The sequence below is a fragment of the Selaginella moellendorffii genome, unplaced genomic scaffold, assembly GCF_000143415.4.
Source record: "Selaginella moellendorffii unplaced genomic scaffold, v1.0 SELMOscaffold_28, whole genome shotgun sequence".
Lineage (NCBI taxonomy): Eukaryota > Viridiplantae > Streptophyta > Lycopodiopsida > Selaginellales > Selaginellaceae > Selaginella > Selaginella moellendorffii.
Genome location: NW_003314289.1, coordinates 569788 through 596322, shown reverse-complemented (window position 1 = coordinate 596322; position 26535 = coordinate 569788). Strand labels below are relative to the sequence as shown.

The window sequence follows — 26535 nt, the reverse complement described above, 5'->3', positions numbered from 1 at the left end:
GTCAATGTGGATGCAGAGAAGGGGGAGGAGCTCACCAGTTGGACTTTCGGGATAGAAGGCGAGGATCTGAGGCTGTACAACACAGATGGTGGGAGAAAAGAATGCATGGGGATCCTCATCCAAGTGACAGACACTCCATGCAGTTCCATGCAAGAATATGGACTGGCACTTGTGGTAGAGACAGCGTCTGCCTTCAAGATCCACCTTGCACATCCTAGCGGCTTCCCGGAGGGGGGCAGCGGCTATGAGGAATTCCTAGAGGGAGCTAGGGAGAGGTTGTCCAGGAGGCCCACAATTTCAAAGACGCTGCGGGTCTATGAAGATCACATGGAATCCACGGACCTCACCTACGGCGATGTTCAAAAACTATATTCCAACATTGAGCCGTTGAGAGTGACTCCAGTTCGCGAAGCAAAGGGGAAGGGGGTCGATCTGGAAACTACCTCAAAGCAGAAAAGGGTGGTCAAGCTCAAGCCGACGTCCGACTCTCCTGCTCCAAAAAAGAAGCTACTCAGTGATGCCATTGCCTCGGGTTCGAACACTACACCCACCAAAAAGAAGAGCCGCAAAGAGCAGAAAGAGCAAGAAGAGGCAGCAAAAATCGTCGTAGATAATAGTACTTGTTACTATTCCAACAATGTATATACAATCGACGTGAGCCGTATCGACATCCAAAGCAAATACAACCACAGGCTAGTATCTGATGAGTGGGTGGAGAAACTGAAGCAGAAGGTTCTGGCAAGTCCAGTAACACCCGACATCGCAGACGTGATCCCCTACTACCGAACAATGAAGGGCGAGACGAGGTTTCCAGACTTGATCAATAGGAAGGTGTTGGACGATCAGAACATCCGGTTCTATGCCGTCTCCGGGCAGCATTCTAGCTTGGCGATGCAAGAGATAGTTGTGGATATTATGGTGGGCGAGGAGGTGAAGAAAGTCTTCAAGACAAGAGTTGTCCGCCTGATAAAAGGCAACTCGCCCCTCCGATCTATCATATACATCTCCCACGCGCAGAATGTCAAGCAAGAAACATGCTACAAATCGGGTCTGCACGAGACATTGGCACGAACACGGAAGCTCTGGGTTCAACTGAAGAAGCCACAAAAACCAGGACAAGGACGTGCACTAGCAACTAGCGCCTGGCAGGTAAGCCTCGTTGCATGTGGCATAGCATGTGGCCTCACGCCATTTCCATTGCAGGAATTCTCGAGTCTTCTCTCGAAAACACTGGGGGTCAATGACACACTCAGCATCCATAACATTCTACTCGCGACAAAAGTTGTTTTTGACAAATGGGTAGATGTGCTGAGGAGGTACCATGACGGGGAGTTGCCAAACTCAATGGGTGTGGAGGACGGCCGGAAGCCCAATGATTTGAAGCTCAACGCCTTGCGTTTCTCGCGGTCTCTAGACGATGACGACCTTCTGACAGTGGCTAATGCTCTTCTACGTGGTGAGGTTGTCTTCAACAAGACCAAAATGACTCCCGGCCATATTGTGACATACGAGGACTTGTGCACGACTCTGAGAGCTCGTGCGCTATTGAAGGATTGGATCTTCGAGCAAGTGGCCGTGGAGAGGGTGAGCATCGACACCACGCAAGAGATGATGGAAGCGCTGGAGTTGTCAAATGAAGACATCGACGAGTACGTGAAGGGGGCCCCCAAGTTCATCGATCTGCTGCGGGATGCCACGAAAAGTAAAGCTGAGAAGTTGGATCAGTATCCAAATTTCATTAAGATTGATGTCGACCGCCGGCTTCAGAAACAGCTCGACCCCGCAGCAGAGGCCTATCGAGAACCTTACCGGGTATACTTGAATTCGGATGAGGATCAAAGGTGGAGGAGCATCGTTTCCCGCGGAGATGAGCAGGTCAAGAACATCTTTTGTGTGATGGACTTCACAAACGAGGAGATCACTCATGCAGACGAAGTCAGCTCCATCATTGACTTAATGGTGGGACTTGCGGAGGTGGAATCTTCAGTCCACTATATGATCTACGACTCCGAATCCTATCACAAGTTCTGGAAGGCCTTGAACGAGGTGAAGGCTCGGTTGAAAGGCAAGGAGATGCGGGAGATCCATGGGATAATGGCTAAGAAGAAGATACCGACGAATGTCCGCATCTTCACACTCGCCCTTGTTATTGGTCCTGCAGCAGAGTGGGACTGGAGTGACTTCCCAGCTTCGTTCGACAAGGCCAATCGAATTGATCTGAGGGAGGTCAATTTACCCGTGCCTGAGGAACTGAAGACGGCTATGGAGCTTTCGAATCCAAAGAAAGCTCCAGGTGCAGCATGGGAAATGCTCAGCTGGGTCTTCAACGCAATAGCGGGTGGGTCATCTGCTTCCGACTCCAAGGGCAAATGCGTTGTCGAGTACAACTGCGGCGGACTATTCTTTCGAGCCGCACTACTCAAGGGTGTCCCTTGTGTTGCGGTGACAAACTCCATTGAAGAGATGACTTCAATGGAGCATATAATTACAGTTGCCAAAGAAAAACAGTATCTTCTCTGCGAACCTGGTGAGTACACACTTTAAGTTTAAATGTTATCTCACAAGCTCTGTATGCAGGAGCGTGGCCACCCCCAGATGCTGAAACGGCGTTAACAGCTACTTTTGAAGATACCCATGTTGGGCCGAGCTCACAACCTGCACAAGGTAAGGTCACGTGAGGCCTCACGCCATTTTGATTATAGATCGTTGTGAATATTTAGACATGAGGACTGAAAAGCGCACTGGTGGCGCATCGAAGAAGGACAAACAGAAAAGCAATAGGAAAAAAGGAGGTACAAATTATATTTGCAATGGCGTGTGGTCTCATGCCATTCCTTGCAGGAGAAACTTCTTCAAAGGCAAAACAGGCAAGCACCAGCCAAGCTCAAACTGACAGTGGTCATAAAAAGCGAAAGCACGTTGGACAGTCGTCGAGATCAGAGGTGTTTGATTCGAAAAGGAAGAAGGGCAACGAAAAGATGATAGGTAATGCCTCGCGGTTATGGCGTGTGTGCTCATGCCATTCATTGCAGATCAAGGGCTGAGTGAAAGCAGGCAGTCACCACCTCATGACTCAGATTCCTATGGCGGACTCCCCTTCCCCAATCTCAATGGAGAGGTACAATGGATGAGGGAAGCTTTTCAAGGCAGGGCCACGTTTTTCTCATCTCGTCGTCTTCGAAGGGTGCAAGAACGTGCAGAAACCATGTTAAGACAGTCGGGTGAGGATACGGTCCTAGGTCACGCACTAAAACAAGCTATGGATGTCTTGTATTTTGAGATGGAGACTCGGCCAGATGATTTTCCCAAGATGGTCCTGGAAGAACAAGCCATCCAGCCTGAGCAGCCTATGGAAGAAATGCAGGAGGGGGATGAGGAGCCAGAGAAAGATAATGAGCAAGAAGAGCAGAAGGACGAAGAGGAGGACAAAGAAGAGGAGGACAAAGAAGAGGAGGACGAAGAGGACTTGGATGGTCCTCACAATGGTGACGATCACAATAACGACGACGACGATGATGACGACGATGGCCAGCCTGAGGTGGCCAAAGAGCGGCGGAGGAAGGTCATACAAGACAAACCATCAGGTAAATAATAATACATCCATTCCTAACCTTTTACCATTTCTAACATTGTCCATGTAGGTCGCAGAGCAAATGGTAAGTAGAGATTATTCAGTTGAATTTACAAACTCTAGCCTTTAGTGTCGAGGAAGGATAGTGCCAAGCAAGGGTCGAAACGTATGTCCAATCCTTCAGAATCAGCAGTGCGCTCAAGTGATATCGGTCCTAGTTCCTCAATAGCAGTTGATGGTAAATACAGTATAGTCGATTCAATGTGCTAATGAGTTTGTTTTTAGTAGCACGGGAGGATACCATCTCAATCGAAGGGAGATATTTGGACATGCATATGGATCCGCCAGTGGACTCTACTTGGCTGCAAGAGTCATCAGAGCTGGTGGAGGCTACTATCCATATCAACGCCAAGCAAGCTGACCACGCTCCACTTGATGCTGCCCATACCACTGAGTCAATCTTGTCCACGTATCCAACTGACGGTGACCAGGCGCCATTGGACCCACATGAGGCCGCCCCAGCCGCCGAGCCGGTCGTATCCTCATTTCCAATGGACTCAACGTGTGCCCAATCGTCTGACTACGCGCCGTTGGAACCTCCCTACACCGCCCCTGCTGCTTGTTCGGTCATGTCCACTTTGCCAACGGAGGCACCAGCTGAAATGGCGTGTGATCACACGCCATCGGAACCACCCCATGCCACTGTTGAGCCAGTTGTACCAGAGTCTACAGCTGAAATGGCATGTGCCCACACGCCATCGGATGCGATTGACCCCACATTGCAGAGGAGAGTATTTCCGCCCTTCACGTTTCCTCGACCAAAACCCTCTCAACGACCATTGGGAGCAACATTCGCTAATATTGTAGATGGTAAAATTGACTTGTACCATTTTTTATGCTGACGCATTTCATTTCAGAGTCACGGCGAAGGTACTGTATCGTTTTTGATCTGAACGGTGTCCTTTTCTCCCATGAGCGTGGCTCGTCCTCGAATGTCATTGCACCCTCCAAAGCCTGCGGTCGCAAGTTGGTCAAAAGAGACAGATTCACATTAATCACACGGGAGAAACTGCGGGATCTAATAATGACCATGCGACACTTAAAACAGAGGGCCGGGTTCAATTTGCAATTGGGAGTTTGGACATCCATGATGCGCCACAATGCATTAACGTTGCTACAGATGATGCACGATCAGACGCGAGTAATATTACCATTTGACTTTCTCCTAACGCAGGAGGATTGCTTGACTATGGTCCATGTGAGGGGTAGCAAGCCCATCTTCGTCAAGCCAGAGGCTGTAGTGATGAACCGGACTGCTAGCTCAAGTGAAATCCTCATCATCGATGACTCGCCGATTAAAACTGCAGCGAACACGCACACATATGCAGTGCACCCCATCTCTTGCAGTATGGAAACTAGGGAGAAGAAACCGTATGTTCTGGGGGACCTTGCAAAACGGCTTGGAGCGATGGTGATAGAGAACCGGCCAGTCCAGGAGGTGGCTGCAGAAATCAACCAAATGGCAGATGGAACGGTATATCAGAAGCCATTTGATCGGACAGACACCAGTCATCATTTATGGCATGTATATTGTCTAGCCAAGCACTATCCGCATCTCCATAATCTGCTCAACCGGATGGGTTCTTCGACCACTGAACATGAGCGTGGACGTATTAGAGAAGAGATGGCATTACTATTGGGTTTAAATCCTGATAGTGTGGAGAGTGATGAAATTCCAAGATTATTGTATAGGCGTTGGAGGCAAAAAATAACAGTCTGAGATGGCATGTATTTATTTAAAAATGTAACTTATTATGGCATGGTGTTCCATGCAATTGTATTAATATTAAAAGACAATTCTTTGAGAGGATTTGCATTATACTAGAAGTGTTACAGCATGTTATTGGAAGTCTACGAAGTTGTTTTATTAATAATGGGAAAGTAAAGATTGAATGGGGACTTGGGCTCCACCTAGACTCGGAGCAACTGAGCCAATATTAAAAGGATGGAAAGAAATTGGACGACGATGACAAGGAGAAGAGAGAGGTGAAGCAGTGGCAGGGGGAGGAGAAGTGATTGAGTAGACATTTCCTTGTTTAAAATAAAATGGCATGTGCCTCAATGCAGTTGAATTTTGTTATATTTATATACTATATAAAGGTTTGGAAACCTTATTTTACAAGTGGGATAATGACAATTCCCACTTTAACGAAATAGAGCTTCGAGGCAAGGTTCTCATCCACGTACTCTTTGAGGGCCTTAAGGTCGGATGGGGATAACCCATAGATAAGCCCCCACTGAGGTGACGCTCCTTCCTGTAAATCAATGGGACAGTCATAAGGCCGATGAACAGGTAGTACACTAGCATTTTTCTTGTCAAACACATCCCCAAAATCATGATACTTCTCAGGAAGACTAACAGGAGAAACATGCAAAACAAAAAGGAAAATAAGTTCTTCATGAAGGAGTTCTTTCATAGTGATTGTGGAGATAGGAGGAGGCGTGCGACTAAATGGAATGATGAGACGAGGATACTGTCTAGTATAAGATGGAAGAGAGGAAAAAGAAGAGGGTGAAAACTTCGTAGAGTCAGGAATAAAACCCCGATTTGAGTTTAGGGAACTTTTCCTGATTCGGACTCGATGAATAGCAGGGGAAGCCGTGGGAGATGGTGATGTGGGAGAGATGAGCTGTAACTCCTTCCAACAAATCTGAGGCTGATGTAGTTGGAACCAAGGAACACCGAGCACCACAGAGGAGGACTTGTTGTTGATGACGTTGAAGGTGATATCAGTGACGGTGGACCTGATGTGTACTCGAATGGGCAATGTTTCCCTAATTCCAGAAGATGGAGACACAAAATGCCCGCCAATACCTTCAACCCTCAGATCCTGTATGGTAGGAGAAAGAGGAATGTGATGTCAGGTAGCAAAGTCCATGTCCATGAAGCAGGAAGTTGCACCCGAGTCTAGTAGCACCAGAGCCTTGAGTCCTGATTGTCCGGTGAAAGAAAGGAGACATGGGATGCAGAAGTTGCAGGAATTGGTGGTGCCTTTGATGAAAGGTGGTGAGGAGCTTGATAAAGAAGAAAAGTGATTTTTATTTGGGGAGTCCAAATGAACAGCTCCTACTTTGTTTGGACAAGGTCATTTCCCGACTGCAACAGAGGTGGACTTTGAGGCAGAGTGAACTCGAGCAGTCGGGGAGGCTTCTTGGGACACAAAGCTGCTTTGTGATTAGGATCAGCACAGTAGAGGCAAAGATTATGAGATATTCGACGTTGCTTCTTAGCAGAACTCAACTTCCCTCTAATGAGTTGGGGAGTACCAAAAATATCCATCGCGACTGGAGCAGTAGGTTCAGGAGTATGCCCCGAAGACTCAAGCTGGGATTCCTGAGTTTGGGACGGAAAAACAGCGGCGCGACGACTTTCCTGATGATGTTCAAAGAGACGATTGTCACATCGAACAGCTTTGTTGATGGCGTCCGATAGGTCCTTGGGATCCTCCATGGTGAGCAACAAATCCTTGACACCGTTGTTGAGGCCGAAACAAAATTGGTCAATCAAGGCTTGCTCATCCCACTGAGTGTCCAAGGCAAGGAGTTGGAACTCTGTAGCATAGATTGAGGCAGGACGAGACCCCTAAGAGAGATGTCTCATCTTTGTGGTAGCAGCCCGAACCCAATCAGTCTCACCAAAACATGCTTCGAGCTTTTCTTTGAACAATTGAAGATCCATCAACTCCGGAACCACGACCCCTTTCATGCTCTTCTCCAGAAAAGGAGAAAACCATGACAAAGCTGCACCTTTGAGCAACATCCCAATTGCGCTGATTTGAGACTCGGGAGTGGGGTACTGTCGATGTTAAAGTGCGAAGATCAGCTCCATCTGGTTCAGGAATCCACGAAGATCCGAACGCTTGCCTGAAAATTTCGCCGGGAAACTCACCTTTGGTTCTGGAACTTTGCTGGATCCTTGAGCCGAAAGTGAAGCAAGCTCCTGCTGCATGTGAAGAAGGGTCGCCTTCAACTCGGTATTCTCAGACTGGATTTTTGCAAGGACTTTGGCAAAGAAATTAGGATGGCTTGGAGATTCCATCGGCAAGAAGAAAGAAAAAGGGGAAAAAAAGGCAAAGGTAGTCAAACAATCAAGATGAGCTAAAGCAAAAAACGAAAAAACACAATCTGAATCAAACTGTCAAGACCCCCAACAAGATCAAGACTGGAAAATGCAAAAGACAAAGAGAAAAGCTAGTGGAAACAAAAAAGAGGCCTTAAACTGGCGTTCATTCAGATTGTGGAGAAATGGAACAAGGCTAACCTATATATACTATAGAATAATAAAGCTCCACCACTCTTGGATCGAGGACAACCTAAATATAGTTGAGGTTGAGGAGGCGCCACATCATCATTAGGAATGTGGCTCGAGACTCAGGAATCATACAAGAAATCAGAGAGTCAGGAATAGGGAAGTGTCTCGAGAGTCAGGAATGTGGTCTGCAGGTCAAAAATCTGGCGAGAGTCAGGAATGTGGCAAAAATTAGGGGATTTCTGACAAGTGTTCTAACATTCTTATTTGGAGCAAATTCTCTCAAATAATGGTCTTGTATTTATAAATGAGGCATTTCATGCTTTAATATTTGAGACTAGGGATATGCCACACTTTCACGAGTATTTATTATAAAAAAATAGATGGATTAGTGGAATAGTGTATTCAGACCTTTAAAGGGATGATTATAAAGTATTTGAACTTTCAACATTTGGATTATAATGGTTATTTGCTATCTCTTTGTTAAGTCTGAATTGATTGCTAATATTGCCTGGAATTGAGCCTGACGACTTAATAGAGGTACAAAGTTTTAATAGTGTTTCGCGATATAAAACCCTATATAGTCATGATATAATACTACTAACAGAGTTGAGTTTACCTTCACGATTACCATGAGGTGCTGATGCTAAATTTTGGGATCAGTATTTAACAAGCATTTTTCCACTTGTCCAAATAAAGTCTCTTGAACATTTGGGTTGTATAAGGGTTTTTGGGCTTATTAATATGCACATTTCTGTATTTCTTTTTCATATTCTATGCACTCACAAATCTATATTATTTGTTTTTCATTTCTAATTATTATAAAATCAAGTTTTAATGATCATGAATACAAATTATATCTAATTTCTAATCAATATTAGGGTTTAGGACATCCCAAAATTTTAGCTTAATTTGGACATAAAGAATTGTTCAATGGACTTTGTTCACATGGGGATTTGGACAAAAAACAATTTCAAGCAATTCCAGTAGAGATGGTATTCTTTTTCTCTAATTGTTAAGTTTGAAGGTGGCTTTCTACATCCAGTCGACAATTTCAAGATTACTTAAGCTGGAGGAACCACAACACATCTGCTGTCCTTCGGGTTTGTTTATTTTGACAGAACCATTGAAATAATGAATCTACAAAGAATTATCCAAGATATAGAACAATGAACAGAGTGTCTAATGATCTACCATTGACAATAGTAGAACATGGAATTTATTGAATTCTTGTGGATGCAGCATTTGAGCAGATGCTCAACTTTTAAGTACCAGAAAAATTATAAATTTGTATTGATCTTGAGTGCTAGCTTCCAGTTTTAGCACAGCCTGTTAGTAGAGAAAAGCTACAATTTCAGGAGTGTTTGCCATGTTTATTCTTTTAATTTGAGAACTTATAAGTAAGGAATATATCTAAAATGTTCTCCTAGTAATTAAGGTTTAGTGTTAATATTCTTGCTTATCATTTGATTTCACCTTTTGTTTATTTTCCTCCTGCATTGTTGGTTTGGATATCTGCAACTTTGACGGTCAGCAAGGATCTCATCAAAGTCTCGCCATCTTTGTACATGACTCTTGGCAGAAGAAACAGAAAAAAAAAACAAGGAAGAACTAAATGTTCCCAATACCGATTAGATCATACACTAGATGGGGAGAGGAGAATGGAAGCTATCAAGCTGCTTATAATGGCTGGAGCGATCCCAGCAACAATGCGTCTCCGGCTCCAATACAAACAGGTAGTTAACACGTGGCATGCATACGTGGAAGAATTATTTACACGTGGCACTCCCGACGTGGAGATATTTCTTCCAGGTTTTAGGTTTCCTCTGCTTCTAATGCAATGGAGGAGGCGAGCTTCGAATCCCTCCCCGCAGAGGCCGTCCTCTCCATCTTCGCCGATCTCAAGGACGCGCGCAGCATCGCAACCCTAGCGCCCGTGTGCCGCCGCTGGCAATCCCTCTCCAGGTACGTCGATTCCCTCCACTTCATGCTCGCCCAGCAATCCGACGCCAATGCCGTGGCTCCCATGCTCCGCCGCGCCCACTCCATCAAGAATCTCGCCATAGAAATCCACCAGGGCTGCGACATTCCGGAAGAACTCCTCTCAAGCTGGATAGAAATAGTTAAAGACTCCATACAGGACTTGGAGCTCTGGTATGTGAGCACAAAGGAGCTTAATCTCTGGAACCTGGTGAAGAACTGCTCAAAACTCTCGGCCCTGCGAGTCCATGGATCGATAGCGTTCCTCCTCCCGATGCTAAACTTCGATCTCACCACCCTCCGTGAATGCGTTCTCGACGATTCCAGCTTCAAGCACCCGGCCGTGGTCTCGGTTCTAAATCACTGCCCGGCTCTCGACAAGCTGGTCGTCAAGAACTTCCAGACCGCCAAAGTGAGGCTCACGAACAGCAACGTTAACAGCGTCCATTTGGCAGTGGATCGTCGTGAGGGTCCCGAGACTGGGCCGCCGTTCATCATGCTGGAAACCATGAACCTCAAGTGCCTCACGCTGGACGGGATCAGCTGTGTTCTTGTCGCTCCAGAGCTCCGGGAGTTACACTTGCCGTCGCGCTGCAAGGACTTGATCGTGGTTTCGCTCGACAATGTTGAGATCCTGACAATGGGAGGAAGTGAGTGGGAGTTTAAGGAGATTCACAGCATTGTGGAGCTCGTACCCAACATCTCCGAGGTGAAGATCGATGTCTCGGTGTCGGACCCGGAGCCTGTTGCTTGGAAAACGTTCTTTAACGGCCTCTCGCGGCTGGACACCATCACTTTCGGCGGCAACATGCTCGAGGTACGTAAAAGCTCGGTTTCTTCTGAGTGTAAAACTGTCTTTCCTTCTGCAGTGTTTCTGTAAGGAGATTGATGGCGATGTCTTGGCCAAACTTAAGCTTGTCAAGGCCACGGTTTTTCTCGAAGAGAACGGATGCTTTGAGCTGCTGGAAGCTCTGCTCGTCCACTGCCCCGGGCTCAAGGTCCTGACTGTGAATTGCTCGCGTCTCCTCCAGGACAGTGAGGAGTGGAATCTGATGGAGCTGTTCGAGGCCCGGCATCCCCAGATGTACAATGACTTGAAGCGGCTGCAAGCGAGTTCCTCTCGTCTAGTAATCACTTTGCAGTAGCGAGTGGAACCAGGACTGGCTTGTTTTTGAAAGAATTTATGCTCCGCTGACGCTTCCGCCAGTGAACGAGGACTGAGAATCTGTAGGCCCGACGTAGTTGCTTGACGCGACCATGTTGATCTGGTGAAGATACCCGGGTCAGGAGTAGAGAAAGAAAGAAGGTATCTTCACCTTGACAATCTCTGATCGCTGGTGAGGGTGATTGTAAGCCGCAAGGACACACATGTGAAAATCCTGTTTGAGGCAATCTTAGCTACTTGAATCTAAAGAGTAGACGTAAGAACTTGACTTACTCTAAAAGGATCACCCCTCAGTGACTGCACGTACAAGGAATTATTTACACCTCGTCCCTGCACAAACAGTTAGCTATAGCCTTGAAACTATAAATGGGAAGTTACCTCCAGCGTTACATCTCTCAGTCGCCTTCCAGTTTGAGCACTGTAAACTCCGATCCGGTTTTCTTCGCAGCTGCCAGTGATAATGTAGTCTCTGCCGTTCATATAGTATGATCTTGTGTAGTTTCGCCTGCTATTTGCTAGTGTGATGTCGAACTTCGTGTGAAGTCTTCCATCGGCAGCAAGGTACTGTCTTACCTGTAATGCAGGATCGTAAAGATCTTCAAAAGAGATGGAAGTTACCTCATTGTCCACCGCGGAAACCAAAACGAAATGGTCGTCGTGAGAGAAACACAGCATGACGTTCCCGGATCGACTGGTAGTACAGTAAACTGGCGAAGTCATCGTCGTTCTAAGGTCCCACATCTTCACAGTTTTGTCAAACGAGGACGTAGCGAACGTCTTGGGCGAGTGATGCGCAAACTTGACGACGTTTATATGGTCCTCGTGAAGATCAGGAAATACCTTGACTAGCCTGGCGGTTTGAAGATCGTAGAGGCCAATATTCTTGTTGTAGCCACTTGCGAGAAAGAGCTCGTCTTGCGAATTGATATGAACGGAGGTGAGCTGCTCGAAGTCGTTAAATCTGTGCACTGAACCGCACATATATGTGCACGCCATAGTCGCAGCTCGCATCCGAGACAAGCTATAAAGTTCCAACACACCATTGTCAGAACCTGCTATAAACTGCAAACGAAAGAAAAAGAATTGGAAAGAAGAAAAGAGAAATATACGGGTACCTTGTCAGGCTCGTTGTTCCACCAGCATAATCCCAGCACGCGGTGCTGAACTGCAGAAGCTTGAATATAAGCCACCAGTCTATCCTCCTCGTGATTTACCACAGCTAGTTCTCCGTTTAGTGTCCCGAGAACCATAAGAGCTGGATCCTTGGGGTGGTACTCAAATTGCCGCGGCTTAAGTCTCCTGCTAATATCCACGTTGGACTTGCAAGGATTGTAGACGACGCTTGTAGCAGGCCAGTCACACAGCTTGGAAGTAGACAGAGCTCTCGTCTCGTTTATTTTCCTCCTCTTGTGAGGCCCCCGGTCGCCGCCTCTCTCCCTGCTCTTAAGTATCTCCACAATGCCCTCTCGCCGTCGCCGAGTGTTTGGCGAGCGCTCAAAGTTGTCGCAGTAGACTATCCATGCCTTTTTCCTGCTTTCCTGTGTGATCTCCAGATTATCCAGTACTTGAAGCTTCGGGAGTGACGATATCATAAACTGTCGGTAGAACTTCTCGTGACATATTGTTGACTGGAAACGATAGCTTAGTTGCCGCTCCTCGGCCTTTGGTGGTTCATCAGCAACGTTTCCAGCTTCGGGTTCCACAGTTTCGAGATAAACGAACTGTTCGTCCAGATCAGTATCCAGCTCGCTTTCTACAACTTCTTCTTCTCCAAGTTCATCATATTCTTCCTGTTCTTCTTCTTCTTCTTCCTCTTCTTCATCGCCGCTACTATCCCAGTAGTCACTCTCATCCGTCCCCTTCTGAAAAATCTCCATTTTCTCAACTTCTTGGTCATCACCAGAACTCCCGGCTGAAATGTTTTTCCCCTCACAATCGTCGGGCGGCGGAGCAATACAGTGGCCAGTCCCTTCGCAACACACGCAGCGCTGGAAGCGAAGCTCTCGGAGGCTCGGCAGCTTGGAAAGAGCACGACATGTTGTCCAAAGGTTGACGATGCCCGTGCCACACATTGAAAGCTTCGCTAGCTTTGGCATGCCCTCGAAGCAAGTGCTTGACAAGAGGGTGATACTTCGGCTGTGATCCACTATGAGAACTTCCAAGCGATGAAACTCACCGGCGAGGTTAAACTTCCATGTAGGCGCGCTGCATAGGCCAAGCTTTAGAGTCTCGCAGGATAAACCAACTCTATAGAGAAACCTGAAAGGAAAGTGTGAAACAAATGCAAGGAACGAAGAACAAAAGTACTGACCTTACGAATTCTCTTCGATAGGTACATGCGCTGAGATCTACATGACGAAGCCTGTCCTTGGACGCCGTCAAGAAACTTACAAGCGTGTTATTCTTCCAGCTCTTCGAGCAGTCGCCTGTGATCTTTAAATCCAACGCCGACCATAAATCTAGCTTGAGAAAATCCCTGACGCAGCAAACCTCGATCTCTCCCACGTCGTCGCCTACCTCGAGCTCCAGCTCGTCGCCGCCCGCGGCGAATTGCTGGAATCCCGATCGAGTGAGATTGCCCGGCTAGGAGATAAGAACCTAGGAGTACCTTCTGGAGAGCTCTGACGATCGCCGGGTTTTGATCGATTTTGTGGCGCTTGCACATTGCCGCATACCTGGAAAAGCGAGCGATGCACAGATTTTCCCAAATATCTCACAAGAGCTTACATTGGAAGAAGGTCTAGGCGCCCGTCCATCCCCATCGCTCTGGTAGTTCGACCTAAAACTTTTGTGGTAAACAAGCCCTATTTTCAAATATCTAAAGCCGTTGTACGGAGGCTTAGGGTTCTTCCTTTTTCATGTCGTGTTTGGCGCCTCTGGTGGCGCGATGGGCTGCAAGCTCCGCCGCTGGAAGCAAGCGCCTGGCGGAAGTAGCGTCTTCGAATCCTGGTAAGGATTTCTCCGGAGATTGTGATATTTCGCGGCATTTTGATCGCAATGGATGCAATGCCAGGTGTTGCTAGGGTCGTTTTGAAGAAGGGCAAGGCGCAGATCTTCGTCACTGGCAATCCCATGGTGTTTAGCGGCGCCATCGATCGGATTATCGGTCGGCCTCCTCCCAAGACGGGGGATCTCGTGCTTGTCACGAATGGCGCCGAAGAGCCTATCGCTTGGGGAGTCTACAATGCGGTCTCTATGTTTCGGGTTCGTGTGTTACAAACCCAAGACGAAGCTGCAAGGTAAAGAATTATGAAGGAAAGAATTTGTTCTCATGGTATGCTACTTTCTTTTCTCCAGAGATCCACACTCCAACTTTGATATTGAGAAGCTTATCGAGACTAGATTGTCTGGAGCTCTTGCGCTTCGAAAAGCTTTGGGCCTTCCTTCCGGTGAAACAAATGTTTATCGGCTTGTCAACAGTGAGGGTGATAGGCAAGTATGTGTCGAGCTTTCTTTCTTTGTTACATTTGTATTGAGCTGCTCTTTTATTCCAGGCTTTCGGGACTTGTGGTGGATGTCTTTGACAACCATATAGTTGTGGCATCGTCTGCTGCGTGGGTTGAAAAATACAAGACGAACATAGAGGAAACTCTCAAGAGATTAGTCGGGACGAAACTTCTGACTTGGAGGCCATCTGTGGAGCTGCTGAAGGAAGAAGGCTTCGAATGCGTGATTGAATCAGAAGAAAGCCCCGAAGAAGTTCACGTAAGTTCTCTTATTCATTTGTTTATTGAGGGATTTAGTGACGGATTTTTCAGTGATACGAGCTTGTGCTGCCAGGTGCTTGAAAATGGTATTGCTTATCAAGTCTCTTTGGGGGGACAAAAGACTGGATTTTACGTCGATCAGCGAGATAATCGGCTGGCACTCAGGTCCTTTTGCAAAGATAAAACTATTTTGGATCTTTGCTGCTACACTGGTGCCTTTGCGCTCAACGCAGCCATCACAGGAGCTTCTCGAGTCATTGGTAACTTTATAATCTTGTAGTCTGCCTTCGTGATTCATAATCTTCATCCGTGCAGGCATTGACTCCTCGAAGTCTGCTATAGACCTTGCGGACGCAAACATCTCTCTCAACAACATAGATCCACAAGTGATTACGTTTGAGAAGGCGGACATTGTTCAGTACATGAAAGCCGCGCTGTCAAAAGGAGAAACCTGGGACGTGGTTGTGCTTGATCCTCCAAAGCTGGCACCGAGCCGCAAGGTTTCTCTTAAATTTTCTTTTCTGGCCACTGACAGAAGGCTCACTACTTCTCTTTCCAGTTTCTCGAGAAAGCTGCGATCAAATACCGCAACCTAAACGCAATGGCGATGCAATTAACCAAACCTGGTGGATTGCTAATGACTTGCTCGTGCTCTGGCGCTGTGGCACAAAGCCAGAACTTCTTATCGATCATCCAGGTGATCCATTCCTCTTCATTTTGTTCTAGGCCTAGAGAGTTTGAAAAATCTTCTTTGGTTTCCAGGAGGCTGCGAGAGCCGCTGGAAGAAAAGCCGCATTGCTTCGTGTTTCTGGAGCTGGACCAGACCACCCGATTGATCTGGCGTATCCAGAGGGCTCATATTTAACAAATTGCCTTCTGCGAGTAATATAACGCCATGTGTCTCCTAAATCTTGGGCCTTAAACCCTTTGATGCGAACGAATATACTCCAGAGGATTAGGGTTAGGGCGCTTCGTGACGAGAGCGCTCCGCGGCGCGGGCACGCTTCGCAGCAGCTGGCCGGGCTGGGATTTCTTCCGGCATTCGCGAATGCGCTATGGTGCATCATCGGATCATCTCTGGAGCAGCAGGGCGACGCGCTGTGAGGGCTGTATTGAGCCGCTGTGGCCTGTGGGAGGGCGGGAACATCCGGAGCTCGGCGACTCAGGTCAGAATTTGCGAAAATTTTAGTTCTCAGCGATCTCATCTGGAGAGGTTTCACAGCAGAATATATATTCGCATGGTTCGAGACATTGTTATAGTGGTTTTGCGCATAGCAATGTTGGAAGAGGGGCTTTTTACACATCGAGTGCTAGAGGCTTCCATTCCACAGGTATTTGGCTCTTTCATGGATGTTTTCTCAGTGTACTGCTGCTGACAGCTCCAAGGAACGATTTTTACGATACACTCGGGGTGTCAAAGACAGCTAGTGCGTCAGATATCAAGAAAGCCTATTATGCGGTATGCAAAGGGTGATTTTTTGTATAGTTTTGATCTTCTTTCTTCGCAGCTTGCCAAGAAACACCATCCTGATATGAACAAGGACGATCCTGAGGCTGATAAGAAGTTCCAGGAAATCCAGCAGGCATATGAAGTTTTGAAAGACGATCAAAAGCGGAGTATTTATGATCAAGTAAGAATTAATTGGATTGAAAGGAGTTTTAGACTGTGTTTTTATCAGGTGGGACATCACGCTTATGTCGAGCGAGCAGATGGAGTACCGCCTGGGCCTGGTCCGGGTTTCAGCTCGATATTTGAGGACATCTTCAATGGCCCCGGTGGTGGTCCAAACATGGAGGATGTAAGCGCAGAATTTCTAATGAATGAACTTAAGGTGTGAATTTTTCCTTCGCAGATTTTAAATTCGATGTTCGGTGGGAAAGGACCGAAGAACACAAACGTAAGTGTGATTCCTCGTTCTCAAGGTTTAAATTTGACCTTAACTACTGTACAGGTGAATGTACAAATTTCTTTCATGGAAGCGGTAAATGGCTGCACAACCAAAGTCACATATCGAACTCAAGTACGATGCGAAAAGTGCAGTAAGTCTTTTCCAGTTTTCGTCCCTGTAGATGTTAGTTTGATATTACTTGTGTTGGCAGAGGGTGCTGGCGTTCCAAGCGGAGTAAAGCCGCAGACTTGTAAGTCGTGCAGGGGAGCTGGGAGGGTAGGATTTTTTCCTCTTCGTGTTCTGTCAAATATGACGATTCTCTGTCCAGATATTCATGCAAAAAGGATTCTTTTCCGTGGAGTCCAGTTGCACAGCATGCGGAGGAAGCGGCCAGTTTGTCAAGGTACGTGGATATTAGCATGAAGAACGATCTAAAGCTTTTGGTAAATCGCAGGAGCATTGCAAGGCCTGTCAAGGGTCTGGCACAGTGATGGGTGTCAAAGAAGTTGATGTGGAGATTCCCGCCGGTATTGAAAGTGGAATGAACTTGAAGATATCTGGCGAGGGAGGAAGTGGTTCTCGGGGACAACGAGCCGGAGATCTCATAGTCAAAGTAGAGGTATGAATCCTCGGTCGCTCGCAGAGTTATTGTTTAACTTGTCGAGTTCTTTTGATGCAGGTTAAGCCCGATCCAGTTTTCCGGAGAGAAGGCGCTGACGTCCACGTTGATGTTCCGATCACTTTGGTTCAGGTAGATCGTTTTTCTTTAGTTTTCCTTTCTTTTCTGATAACTCGAAATGTTTTCAAGGCTGTTCTGGGTGGAACCATTGAAGTGCCAACACTGACAGGATCAGTCATGCTGAAGGTAGGCTATACTTTTTAAGGAAATGGATTTTGATCTTGGTTTTGCGAACACAGGTCAAGCCTGGTACTCAACCCGGTCAGAAACAAGTGATGCGTGGAAAAGGTACTTTTGAGAGTTGAGCTTCCTTTTAACTTCCTCGTCTTCCTCAGGTATCAAAGTCACGCAACGACACGCTTATGGCGACCAATACGTGCACTTCCGCGTCAACATCCCAACGTATGATTTTCTTTCTCGTTCTTGCGAGTGTTCTTTGCGATTGATCTTGTTTCTCTTGATTCTCCAGAACCGTGAGTGATAGGCAGCGGCAACTTCTAGAGGAATTCGCGAGAGAAGAATCTAACGAAGACGAGAATGCTACAGCCGAAGGGAGCTTCTAATTCACAAAAGGTAGCGTTCCTTCTTGGCGGTGGCTCACACCTAGTTTGATTGGATCATTCCCGCTCCAGTGGAAGCACATTTTTGAGTATCTAGAACCTTGTAAACATCAATAGAGCAATGTAGAAGCTTAAACCCTAGGCCCCTAAAATATCTTGTCCCACCCTTTTGAGCAAAATGTAGGGTTTATGCTGTGAGATTTCCCGGGGTTTTGGAGGGCAATGGTGCATCACAAGATCATTCGGCGCGCTGCCAAGACGGCATTGGGGAGTCACCATGGCGGATCGGGCGTGTGGGAGCGGCGGCTGTGTGATCGCGCAATCCATGGCTCCGGGAACAAGGTAGAAGTTTCTCAATCTCGCAGCCTAGTTTTTCTCAGTTAGCGCTTGTGCAGGAGAACGCTTTCTCTTGTGACCAGAGACATTGCTACAGTAGTTTTGCTCGTGCTTATAACAATGCTGGCTTCACAGGATTTGGATTTAGCTTCAATGCTCGAGGATTCCATTCTACAGGTGTGGTTTTTGTTTGGTTTTTTCTTCCTCTCTCGGATCTTGCTCACCCTGTGTGCTTTCTTGTGACAGCCTTGAGGAACGATTACTATGACGCTCTGGGTGTTTCCAAGACGGCAAGCGCTGCCGATGTGAAAAAGGCTTACTATGCGGTTCGTGAAGCTCTTGCGTGTTCTATAACTCGAAGTGGTTGTTCTCTTTTCTCGCAGCTTGCTAAGAAACATCACCCTGACGTGAACAAGGAGGATCCAGATGCCGAGAAGAAGTTTCAGGAGGTTCAACAAGCATACGAAGTTCTTAAGGACGATGAGAAGCGGAATCTGTATGACCAGGTGGGATTTCCTTCTTTTATCTCCGAGACAAACCGCTAGCTCCTTTTCAGCTCGGGCATGAGGCTTATGTTCAACGAGCTGATGGAGTACCGCCTGGTCCTGGTGCCGGATTTGGCTCCGTATTCGACATGTTTACTGGCGGTGGTCGTGGTGCTAACATGGAAGACGTAAGCTTCAACTCAAAATCTTTGACGACTTTGTTCTCATTGTCATGAGCAACTTTCAGATCTTCAGTACAGTCTTTGGTGGGAAGAAAAACACATATGTAAGCTTTCTCTCTGTAGACTCCCTGCATTGTAAAACTCATCTTGATTTTCTCTTCAACAGGAAAATGTGTATATTGATTTCATGGAAGCGGTAAACGGTTGCGCAAGGAAAATCACATACCGCACTCAAATACGCTGCGACAAGTGCAGTAAGTTTTTCTTCTTCTTTTGTTTTCTTTTTTTCTGTGCTTTATATCAGATTTTACTCCTCAGGGGGCTCTGGTGTTCCAAGCGGAGTAAAGCCGCAGATGTGTAAGTCGTGCAGGGGTGCTGGGAGGGTAAGGTTTCTCCTTCTTTCCCACGTGTAACTCTGATATTCATGTTTCTGAACAGGTTTTCATGCAAAAGGGATTCTTTTCGTTCGAGTCAAGTTGCACGAATTGCAGAGGAACAGGAGAATATGTAAAGGTAAACTGCTTTTGTGAATCAACACCATTCTGATTGTTGAGAATTACAGGAGCATTGCAACGGGTGTCAGGGCTCCGGCGTCGTTATGGGTGTCAAGGAAGTCTTGATCGATATTCCTGCTGGTAAGTGATAATGGGCCGTGCTAGTTTGTGTTTTCTTCTCAACTATGTTCGTTTTTTTGTTGCGTATCAGGTGTTGAGAGTGGGGCGGACATAAAAGTTGTTGGCGAGGGAGCTTGTGGTGCTCGGGGCCAAAGAGCCGCAGATCTTATTGTTAGAGTGGAGGTACGATTGTTTCCTACAGTTTGCGGAGGTAATAGTTTGGGTCGTTCCAGGTCAAGCCTGATCCAGTTTTTCGGAGAGAGGGTGCTGATGTTCACGTCGATGCTCCAGTCACCATGATCCAGGTAACATTTTCTCATCTTTATTTTCTACTGTTTTAGACACGAGCGGATGTATGTTTGTAGGCTGCCTTGGGTGGAAATGTCCAAGTGCCTACATTGGGAGGATCAGTCATGCTGAAGGTATGCCCAGTTGTTACGAGGGGGTATTCTTCACCATGGATTTTCGATTAAAACAGGTTAGGCCTGGCACTCAACCCGGTCAAAAACAAGTGATGAGAGGAAAAGGTACTTTGAGACTAGACGAGTTTTTTCTTTTCTACTTTGATTTTACTTTTTCGTTTTTTCCAAGGCATGAGAATGGTTCAACGTCCTGGTTATGGCGATCAGTACATCCATTTCCGTGTGAGCATCCCAGTGTGAGTTTTCTACTTCAGTTCTTATCGCCTTTAGATCTTCACTCACGCGTCGTTTCCTTGAATTCCAGAACCATGAGCGATAGGCAGCGGCAACTTTTGGAGGAATTTGCCAGGGAAGAATCTCCTAACGAGGACGAGGCTGCCACGGCCGAAGCCAGCTTTTGAGAGCGCACAAGGTAAACTTTTCTAGTTTTTCCATTTGGTCTAACTTTGTTTCTCACACCGCAGCGGCACTAAAACCAATTTTTCGGAAGCAGTGCATTATTTAGCCTAGAATCGAATGTCTTTAGTGTCGTCAAAAGAGAGATTTTTAGGCACAGCGCTTTCCAAAACTCTAGCTCCGGGTTAAAGACGCGTAGAGAAGCTCGTTCCAAGTATCTGGGACTCCGGGAAGGCACCAGTGGCTACAGTCTTGGCGACCACTGCCGTTGCGTTTTCCCCATCCAGCGACGTGACCATCTTTGCGGAACAACGAGAGCTTCGTCACGTTGAGAAACGTCACCGGCGTCTTCATGGCGTTCAAGACGTTCTCCACGGCCTCGACTTTGTCTGGATACTTGTCTAGCTTTGATTCATCGTCAAGAGGCTGGATGTGTGTCTCGCATGTCCCTCCAGTGTTCCAATCTCCTCCACTGTCACAAACATAGAAAGTCTTTTTATCAAAACTCTCTGTTCTTTCTCCCGAGTACCTGAAGTGGTTTGGAGCAAAACCACGAAAGAAAACTTTCTTTCCGCGGTGATTGTCAACCCATGAAGCCCAAGTTTGGATAGCTCTCTCGTAGGCAGCATGGACGTCCATGTTCAAGGTGTAGTTACTCCGTTCAATGAAGAAACACCTTTTGGAAGATCAAACACAAGTTTGAGACAGAGAAGACGTCATGTAAGTGAGGAAAAGCTTACCTCTTGGAGATCTTTCCATGGTTCCACCAGTGTCCCGAGTTGAAGACCAAGATATCAGCGTTCTTCCATTTGGAGCCGGTCTTGTCTACTTTGTCCAGCTGCAAAGAGCACTTGATCCTCCTCCTCTCGGTTATTCCTGGAGGCCTTCGACCCTCGGGAACCAGGAAATGCGTGCGGTAGTAGTCGATTTGCGTCTTGTAGTCTGGAAACTTTACCGAGTAGCTCGGCCTTGCCTTTCCAACTTGCTGCCTTCTTGCCTCAAAGACGTTGCTCCGGTTGGAAACTCCTTGATAGAGCATGCACACGAGAGACTCCCATTGATTCCTCCCCAGAGAGTCTCCCACAAAGGCGAGCTTCTTGTTCCGTAGTCTCTTCAACATATCCAACGCATTAAATCTGCGGAAGGAAGAAAAATCTTTAGAGTCATGACAGGAAAAAGAATCTCTTCGTAGCTCATTCTATCTATGTTCTCTTCAAACTATAGCTAGAAGAATGCATAAGAAAAGTTTGAGCACAAGGATAGAGAAAAAAAAACTTTCGAGTCATGACAGGAAAAATAATCTCTCCATAGCTCATTCTATCATGCTTTCGTCAAACTAAAGCTAGAAGAATGCATAGAAACGTTTCGATAGAGCCAAAAGGATAGAGAAAAAAAAATCTAGTACCTTGGTATGTCGCATCCAAAAGGCTGCCACCGCCATTGCAAGTAGCCTTTATCTTTGCGTCCATTTTCTTGGCACCGAAAGGCGGTGTCGACGAATGGACAAGTGAAAGGCTGGAACAGTGGGTATGATTCATCGCGTACCCAGCGCCCCTCGTAGAGATTACACTCCCGATTCGTCGAATTCCCTGGAGAAAATCCCACTCCAGCCGCCCCATTGCTATCCCCGCCCTCGATTTCCCTAGCCTCTGGCTTGTCCTCTTCTTTCTCGCCCTGTTCTTCCTGTTCTTGCTGATCTAAAGGCTCCGGATCGGTGAATTCGTCCTCCCGGGCCTCGTAATCCACCACTTCCGACGCGATCGAGCCGGCATTGCGAGAATCTGCGGCCGAAATCCATGTCGATGTCGATACCTCGATGGAATAGGAGCGGAGATCGTGGCTGATCGCCACGAACAAGAGCGCCGTGGCAATAATTCCCAGGAGCAGCGCCACAGACCTATGCCAGTGCCCGACTTTCATACCTCGCGGAGATCATCCTCTCCGTGAAGAAATTCTAGCTAACGGGAACAAAATAGCAGCCTATAATGCTGGATTATCATGCTGACGTGGAAGCTCGCCATTGGTTTACGCCAAGTCATAACGCTTTTGCCACGTCACTGTTTAAGTTTAGGGTTTTGGATTCTTCCGGTGGAGAGTAGGGTTCTTTGGACGCCGCGATGGTCGATCCTGCGAGCGTCGCTGCCGCAGTGAAGGCGGCTCTCGATTGCGCGCAAGATCGTCTGGCAGCAATAGCATTTTTGGATTCGGTTTGTTGGGACAGCGTATTTCGGCTGAAATTCACGGTGTTTTTCATGAACAGATCAAATCGGGGGACGTGCGCGTGCTCGGAGGAACTGCATTCGCGTTATCGAGCCAAAATCAGCCTCTCGAAGTCCGGCATTATGGATTGAAGCTCTTACAAGTAACGCATCGCTTCTTTCCTACGTAGGCTAAACTCCTTTTTCTTCCTTCCTCTTCTCGATCGCAGCATCTGGTTCGAATTAGGTGGGACGAGCTCAACCATGAAGAAAAAGGGAAGATGACTGGCATGGTGCTGGATATGGTAAAAGAATTTGCTACTCCTCACGAGGCATGGTCTATGAAGAGCCAGACCGCCGCACTAGTGGCAGAGGTGAGTAGTTTACGTGTTCTAGCTCGGAAGTTTTATAACTTCTTTGGATGGTGAAGGTTACGAGAAGGGAAGAACCGGACGTTTGGAAAGGGATGCTAAAATCTCTACTTCCTATAAGCGACATGAGTCCTGTTCACGTAAGCTAAAACTTCACTTTCATTCTCTGTCCTCAAAAGGATTTGACAGGCTGAAATGGTTGCTATGGTGATGCGTTGGCTTCCAGAAGATGTGATTGTTCACAACGAAGATCTAGAAAGTATGTCTCTGTTCTTCTGTTTATTATTCTCACATCTTCCTCACTGGCAGCCACGCGGAGGAGGCAATTGTTGTCAGAACTTACAGAAAGTCTTCCCCAGCTCTTTCCATTCTTCTACAAAGTAAGTGCCATGTTTCTCGTTTTGTTACAGAGGGTATTCATTTGTTTTGAAACAGCTTTTGGAAAAACATTTTGGCGCTGGGATGGAAGCTATGCATTTGCAGCAAATGGAGCTAGCGAAGCAGCATGCCGCTGTTGTGACGGCTGCCTTACAAGCTGTTCTTGTGTACGCAGAATGGTCTCCTGTCACCAACTTCTCTAGCTATGGCCTCGTAGAAGCGTAAGGATCCATCAGTACCCGCGTGAACTTCACATTTGACACTTTCTTGTTTCAGTTGTGGTTTCTTGATAAATTCGCCAGAGTTTCGTTTGGCCGCTTGTGAGATTTTAAAGCAACTGCTATCCAGGTAACATATGCTGGCTTTTCTCATTAAATTGGTTTGACTATAATAGTTCATAGGAGAAAGCCATACGACGAAGATGTCGAGCTCTTCAATTCTGTGCTTGCGCGCGTCTATGAAATTCTTTCGTCCGTTTGCGACGCATATTTTGTTCATTACGATGGGGGTGGCAGTGCCCCTCTGGAGTTCGCGGAGTGCCTGTGCGAAGCACTTGTCGCTCTTGGGTCTCAAAATCTGCAGGTGATTTCATCCAACAATCAAAAGCTTGCAACGTATTATCGTCAGGTAAATCCATTTCGGGAGGACATTGAGTTGACCAAATGACTTTCACAGATGTTGAAGTTTCTGCAACACTCTGAATTTCCGTTGCATGTTCAGGCATTGCCATTATGGCTGGTAAATATCCTCTAAACACTGTCATCGTAAATGCTGACAGATTCTTGCAGGGACTATTACGTGATTCTTTATCGGTAGAGCGGAACAAGGTGATCATAGCAAGACCTACAGTGGTTGTTCCGATTGAAACCGCGAGCGTGCTACTTGATGTGGCATTTCAGAAGCTTCTAAAAGATGGCCAGGAAGAAGAATTCACATCTGCGGTGGATTATAGCCAGTATCGTGGCCGTTTGGTAAGCGAAGTAAATTTTTGAAGGGTAAGACTAATGCTGCGCTTGCTGCAGATAGAACTAATTCGACTGGTTGCACATCACCATCATGACCTGGGCATTACAAAAGTTGTTCAACGCCTTGATGTTTTTCTGACGAAAGAGAAGATATCTTCTCAGGTTTTTATTTTGCATTCAATACTGTTATCTAACCCTTCCTTGCAGGAGTATTTCATTCTCGAGAGTACACATACCATGCTGGATGCAGTTGTAACCGGATGTTTTGCACGTGGAGGAACGAGTGAGCTTCTGGATGGTACGTTGTGAGCTACTGGAATAAATGTATACTTAGATGATGTGTCTAGGTTTATTGCAGCGATTGCTGACCGTCCATTGGAGTGAACCGGAGCTTGTGGAGATCCACGCAAAGTGTTTTGATGCTCTTGTGCCTTACATAAAGAATGTACCAACTGCAGTACCTACGGTGATACAGAAATTGTTTCAACTTTTAGTAACAGTGCCTGTAGTCTCAAAGGTTAGTTTTGTTCTTGTGGACAAATCATGTTTTAATGTTCTTTTGTAGGAAGCGAGCTCTACCAATTCGAAGGCAAGATTTCAAGTCTGCACATCGTTTCTGCGTATAGCAAAACTGGCGGGTCCAGCTTTATTTCCTCACATGCAGGTATATTTTTCATGACGTCGTGCTTTTAGATTGATGGGGTTAGTGCAGATTGTTGCTGAAACAATGACGAGGCTACAGCAGGAGCGCCACCTCCTTCGTGGGGAGTACATATTGTTGGGTGAATCCTTATTGGTTGCGGGTTCTACTGCCGGGTATGTTTTAGATGTCTTTTATTGCTGCCTGATATAATTAGCAGGCAGGAGCAACAAAATCAAGTTTTGGAATGGCTACTTGGACCATTCAGAGATTATTGGTGTCACTCCGACTGGCAACAAAAGTATCTGTGTGATCCTGCTGGTTTTGTGCGACTACTGGGTACGACTACCACGGAAAACTTGTCTGGGGACGAAGGCATGTGGTACATTTTTCACAGCATTCATTTCTTTGAAAAGGCGCTCAGAAGATGTGCGGCTGGTGTGGAAGGTAATCCTAGTTCACATCCCATGGCAGTTCACATGTCTTGGATTTTGCCGCCTTTGATACAGGTAATTCTTTCATGTCTCATTCAGAATGAAGGCTAATAACGTGGATTTCCTGCAGTTGTTACGCTGCTTGCACTCGCTGTGGATTCCATCGATTCTATCCACGTTGCCTCCGCCTGTTCGCCAAGCAATACATTTAAGCGCTAGTGAGCAAGCATCGATACTTGGAGAATCTAAGACAGTCGATCACAAAGAGGATGAACTAAGAAACTGGCTCAAATCTGTTCGCGACAGTGGGTAACGTATTTGAATGTATACGACTGGCAGTTCCTAACTTTTACCGTACAGATACAACGTTTTACGTTATGCAAGTTCTCGCTTAGGGAATCAGTTCTTCGTCAACATGTCTGGACTGAGTGGGCCTCTAGCAACTGGGCTCATGGAGAGTCTTTCTTCAATGGAATTTCGCCATCTTCGTTCCCTGGTTCACTCGGTTATACAGTCATTTGTAAGGTTTTGCCCGCAGTCTCTCCGAGAAGTCTGGCTCGGTCAGTTGTTGCCACCGTTACTTGTTCATTGTCATGCGACCCTGCCACTAGCCTGGGAAAACCTCGTGAGGGAAGGTGCTGTCAAGACTGGCACTTTATTTGCAGTGGACGGAAGTTCGGGAATCAATACGGAACTCGTCGAGGAGCGTATGCTAAGGGAACTGACTCGTGAAGTCTGCACACTTTTGGCTATCATGGCCTCAAGTGAACTCAATCCGGAGCAGCAGCCGGGAATGCTTTGGTGAGCTGAGTACTTGGAAGTTCTTATGCTTTATGGTTTAACATTTACTTTTTTCTTCGCAGTTATGTAATCCAGCACTCCGCTGCTGCTTTCGCAACGGTCCATCTAGGAATTCAGTCATTGCAATGGCCAGATAGCGATGCGGTTCACAGAGGTGCGGTTTTTTGTGGAGCTGTGATTGACGTGGCTGGTCCACTTAACGACACCAACTTAAGAGAGATCGTGGGGAAAGATATGTTCACTGCTATAATCCAGAGCTTGACACTAGAGTCGAACAGCGCAGCGCATGCTGAACTTCTCGGTTTGCTCCGGGAAATTCTAGTGAAACTATCTCCACACACGTCAACGCCTAAACAAGTAAGTCCCTCTGCACCTTTTTACTATGTTACTTACTTGTTTTTGGACGGCGTTTTGATGTCTCTGCCTTCCATCAGTCAACAAGAATTGCGAATT

General features: G+C 46.7%; 7 protein-coding genes across 7 annotated transcripts; 5 read left to right on the top strand and 2 right to left on the bottom strand.

Moving 5' to 3' along the window:
• Positions 1 to 9695: 9695 nt before the first annotated feature.
• Positions 9696 to 11300, top strand: LOC9630061. Its single transcript, XM_002975656.2, has 2 exons — positions 9696 to 10677; positions 10730 to 11300. Exons 1-2 carry the CDS (start codon positions 9721 to 9723, stop codon positions 11003 to 11005), a joined length of 1233 nt encoding a protein of 410 aa, XP_002975702.1. The 5' UTR covers positions 9696 to 9720; the 3' UTR covers positions 11006 to 11300.
• Positions 11026 to 13796, bottom strand: LOC9645248. Its single transcript, XM_002975484.2, has 9 exons — positions 13753 to 13796; positions 13634 to 13700; positions 13337 to 13578; positions 12141 to 13284; positions 11644 to 12087; positions 11404 to 11598; positions 11299 to 11355; positions 11177 to 11239; positions 11026 to 11125 (listed from the first exon to the last, which is right to left on the bottom strand). Exons 1-9 carry the CDS (start codon positions 13785 to 13787, stop codon positions 11042 to 11044), a joined length of 2331 nt encoding a protein of 776 aa, XP_002975530.2. The 5' UTR covers positions 13788 to 13796; the 3' UTR covers positions 11026 to 11041.
• An 87-nt stretch (positions 13797 to 13883) lies between these two features.
• LOC9645247 (ribosomal RNA large subunit methyltransferase I) lies at positions 13884 to 15696 on the top strand. The gene is made up of 8 exons (XM_024680427.1): positions 13884 to 13974; positions 14039 to 14264; positions 14323 to 14457; positions 14520 to 14730; positions 14806 to 14992; positions 15048 to 15232; positions 15292 to 15429; positions 15495 to 15696. Exons 1-8 carry the CDS (start codon positions 13884 to 13886, stop codon positions 15621 to 15623), a joined length of 1302 nt encoding a protein of 433 aa, XP_024536195.1. The 3' UTR covers positions 15624 to 15696.
• LOC9630060 (chaperone protein dnaJ GFA2, mitochondrial) lies at positions 15693 to 18012 on the top strand. The gene is made up of 15 exons (XM_024680692.1): positions 15693 to 15898; positions 15955 to 16063; positions 16112 to 16191; positions 16241 to 16363; positions 16412 to 16531; positions 16586 to 16630; positions 16685 to 16772; positions 16833 to 16897; positions 16950 to 17024; positions 17076 to 17240; positions 17301 to 17372; positions 17430 to 17486; positions 17540 to 17588; positions 17636 to 17702; positions 17770 to 18012. Exons 1-15 carry the CDS (start codon positions 15788 to 15790, stop codon positions 17861 to 17863), a joined length of 1320 nt encoding a protein of 439 aa, XP_024536460.1. The 5' UTR covers positions 15693 to 15787; the 3' UTR covers positions 17864 to 18012.
• A 47-nt stretch (positions 18013 to 18059) lies between these two features.
• On the top strand, positions 18060 to 20454 carry LOC112348343 (chaperone protein dnaJ GFA2, mitochondrial-like). Its single transcript, XM_024680691.1, has 17 exons — positions 18060 to 18202; positions 18256 to 18373; positions 18443 to 18522; positions 18580 to 18702; positions 18753 to 18869; positions 18929 to 18967; positions 19030 to 19117; positions 19182 to 19246; positions 19302 to 19376; positions 19426 to 19498; positions 19569 to 19660; positions 19711 to 19782; positions 19843 to 19899; positions 19956 to 20004; positions 20069 to 20135; positions 20204 to 20311; positions 20364 to 20454. Exons 1-16 carry the CDS (start codon positions 18083 to 18085, stop codon positions 20298 to 20300), a joined length of 1332 nt encoding a protein of 443 aa, XP_024536459.1. The 5' UTR covers positions 18060 to 18082; the 3' UTR covers positions 20301 to 20311; positions 20364 to 20454.
• On the bottom strand, positions 20370 to 22273 carry LOC9645246 (protein trichome birefringence-like 5). Its single transcript, XM_002975483.2, has 4 exons — positions 21701 to 22273; positions 21036 to 21431; positions 20825 to 20971; positions 20370 to 20767 (listed from the first exon to the last, which is right to left on the bottom strand). Exons 1-4 carry the CDS (start codon positions 22213 to 22215, stop codon positions 20470 to 20472), a joined length of 1356 nt encoding a protein of 451 aa, XP_002975529.2. The 5' UTR covers positions 22216 to 22273; the 3' UTR covers positions 20370 to 20469.
• Positions 22274 to 22323: 50 nt separating this feature from the next.
• Positions 22324 to 26436, top strand: LOC9645245 (protein HASTY 1; the record flags this gene model as incomplete). Its single annotated transcript, XM_024680425.1, has 20 exons — positions 22324 to 22502; positions 22556 to 22657; positions 22724 to 22867; positions 22924 to 23004; positions 23054 to 23123; positions 23174 to 23244; positions 23300 to 23463; positions 23519 to 23590; positions 23644 to 23869; positions 23918 to 23980; positions 24031 to 24213; positions 24265 to 24369; positions 24415 to 24505; positions 24555 to 24724; positions 24773 to 24871; positions 24920 to 25023; positions 25068 to 25356; positions 25412 to 25590; positions 25642 to 26082; positions 26145 to 26436. Coding segments are annotated over exons 1-20 (3036 nt in total), but the record flags the coding sequence as incomplete, so codon positions are not given.
• Between the last annotated feature and the right edge of the window lie 99 nt (positions 26437 to 26535).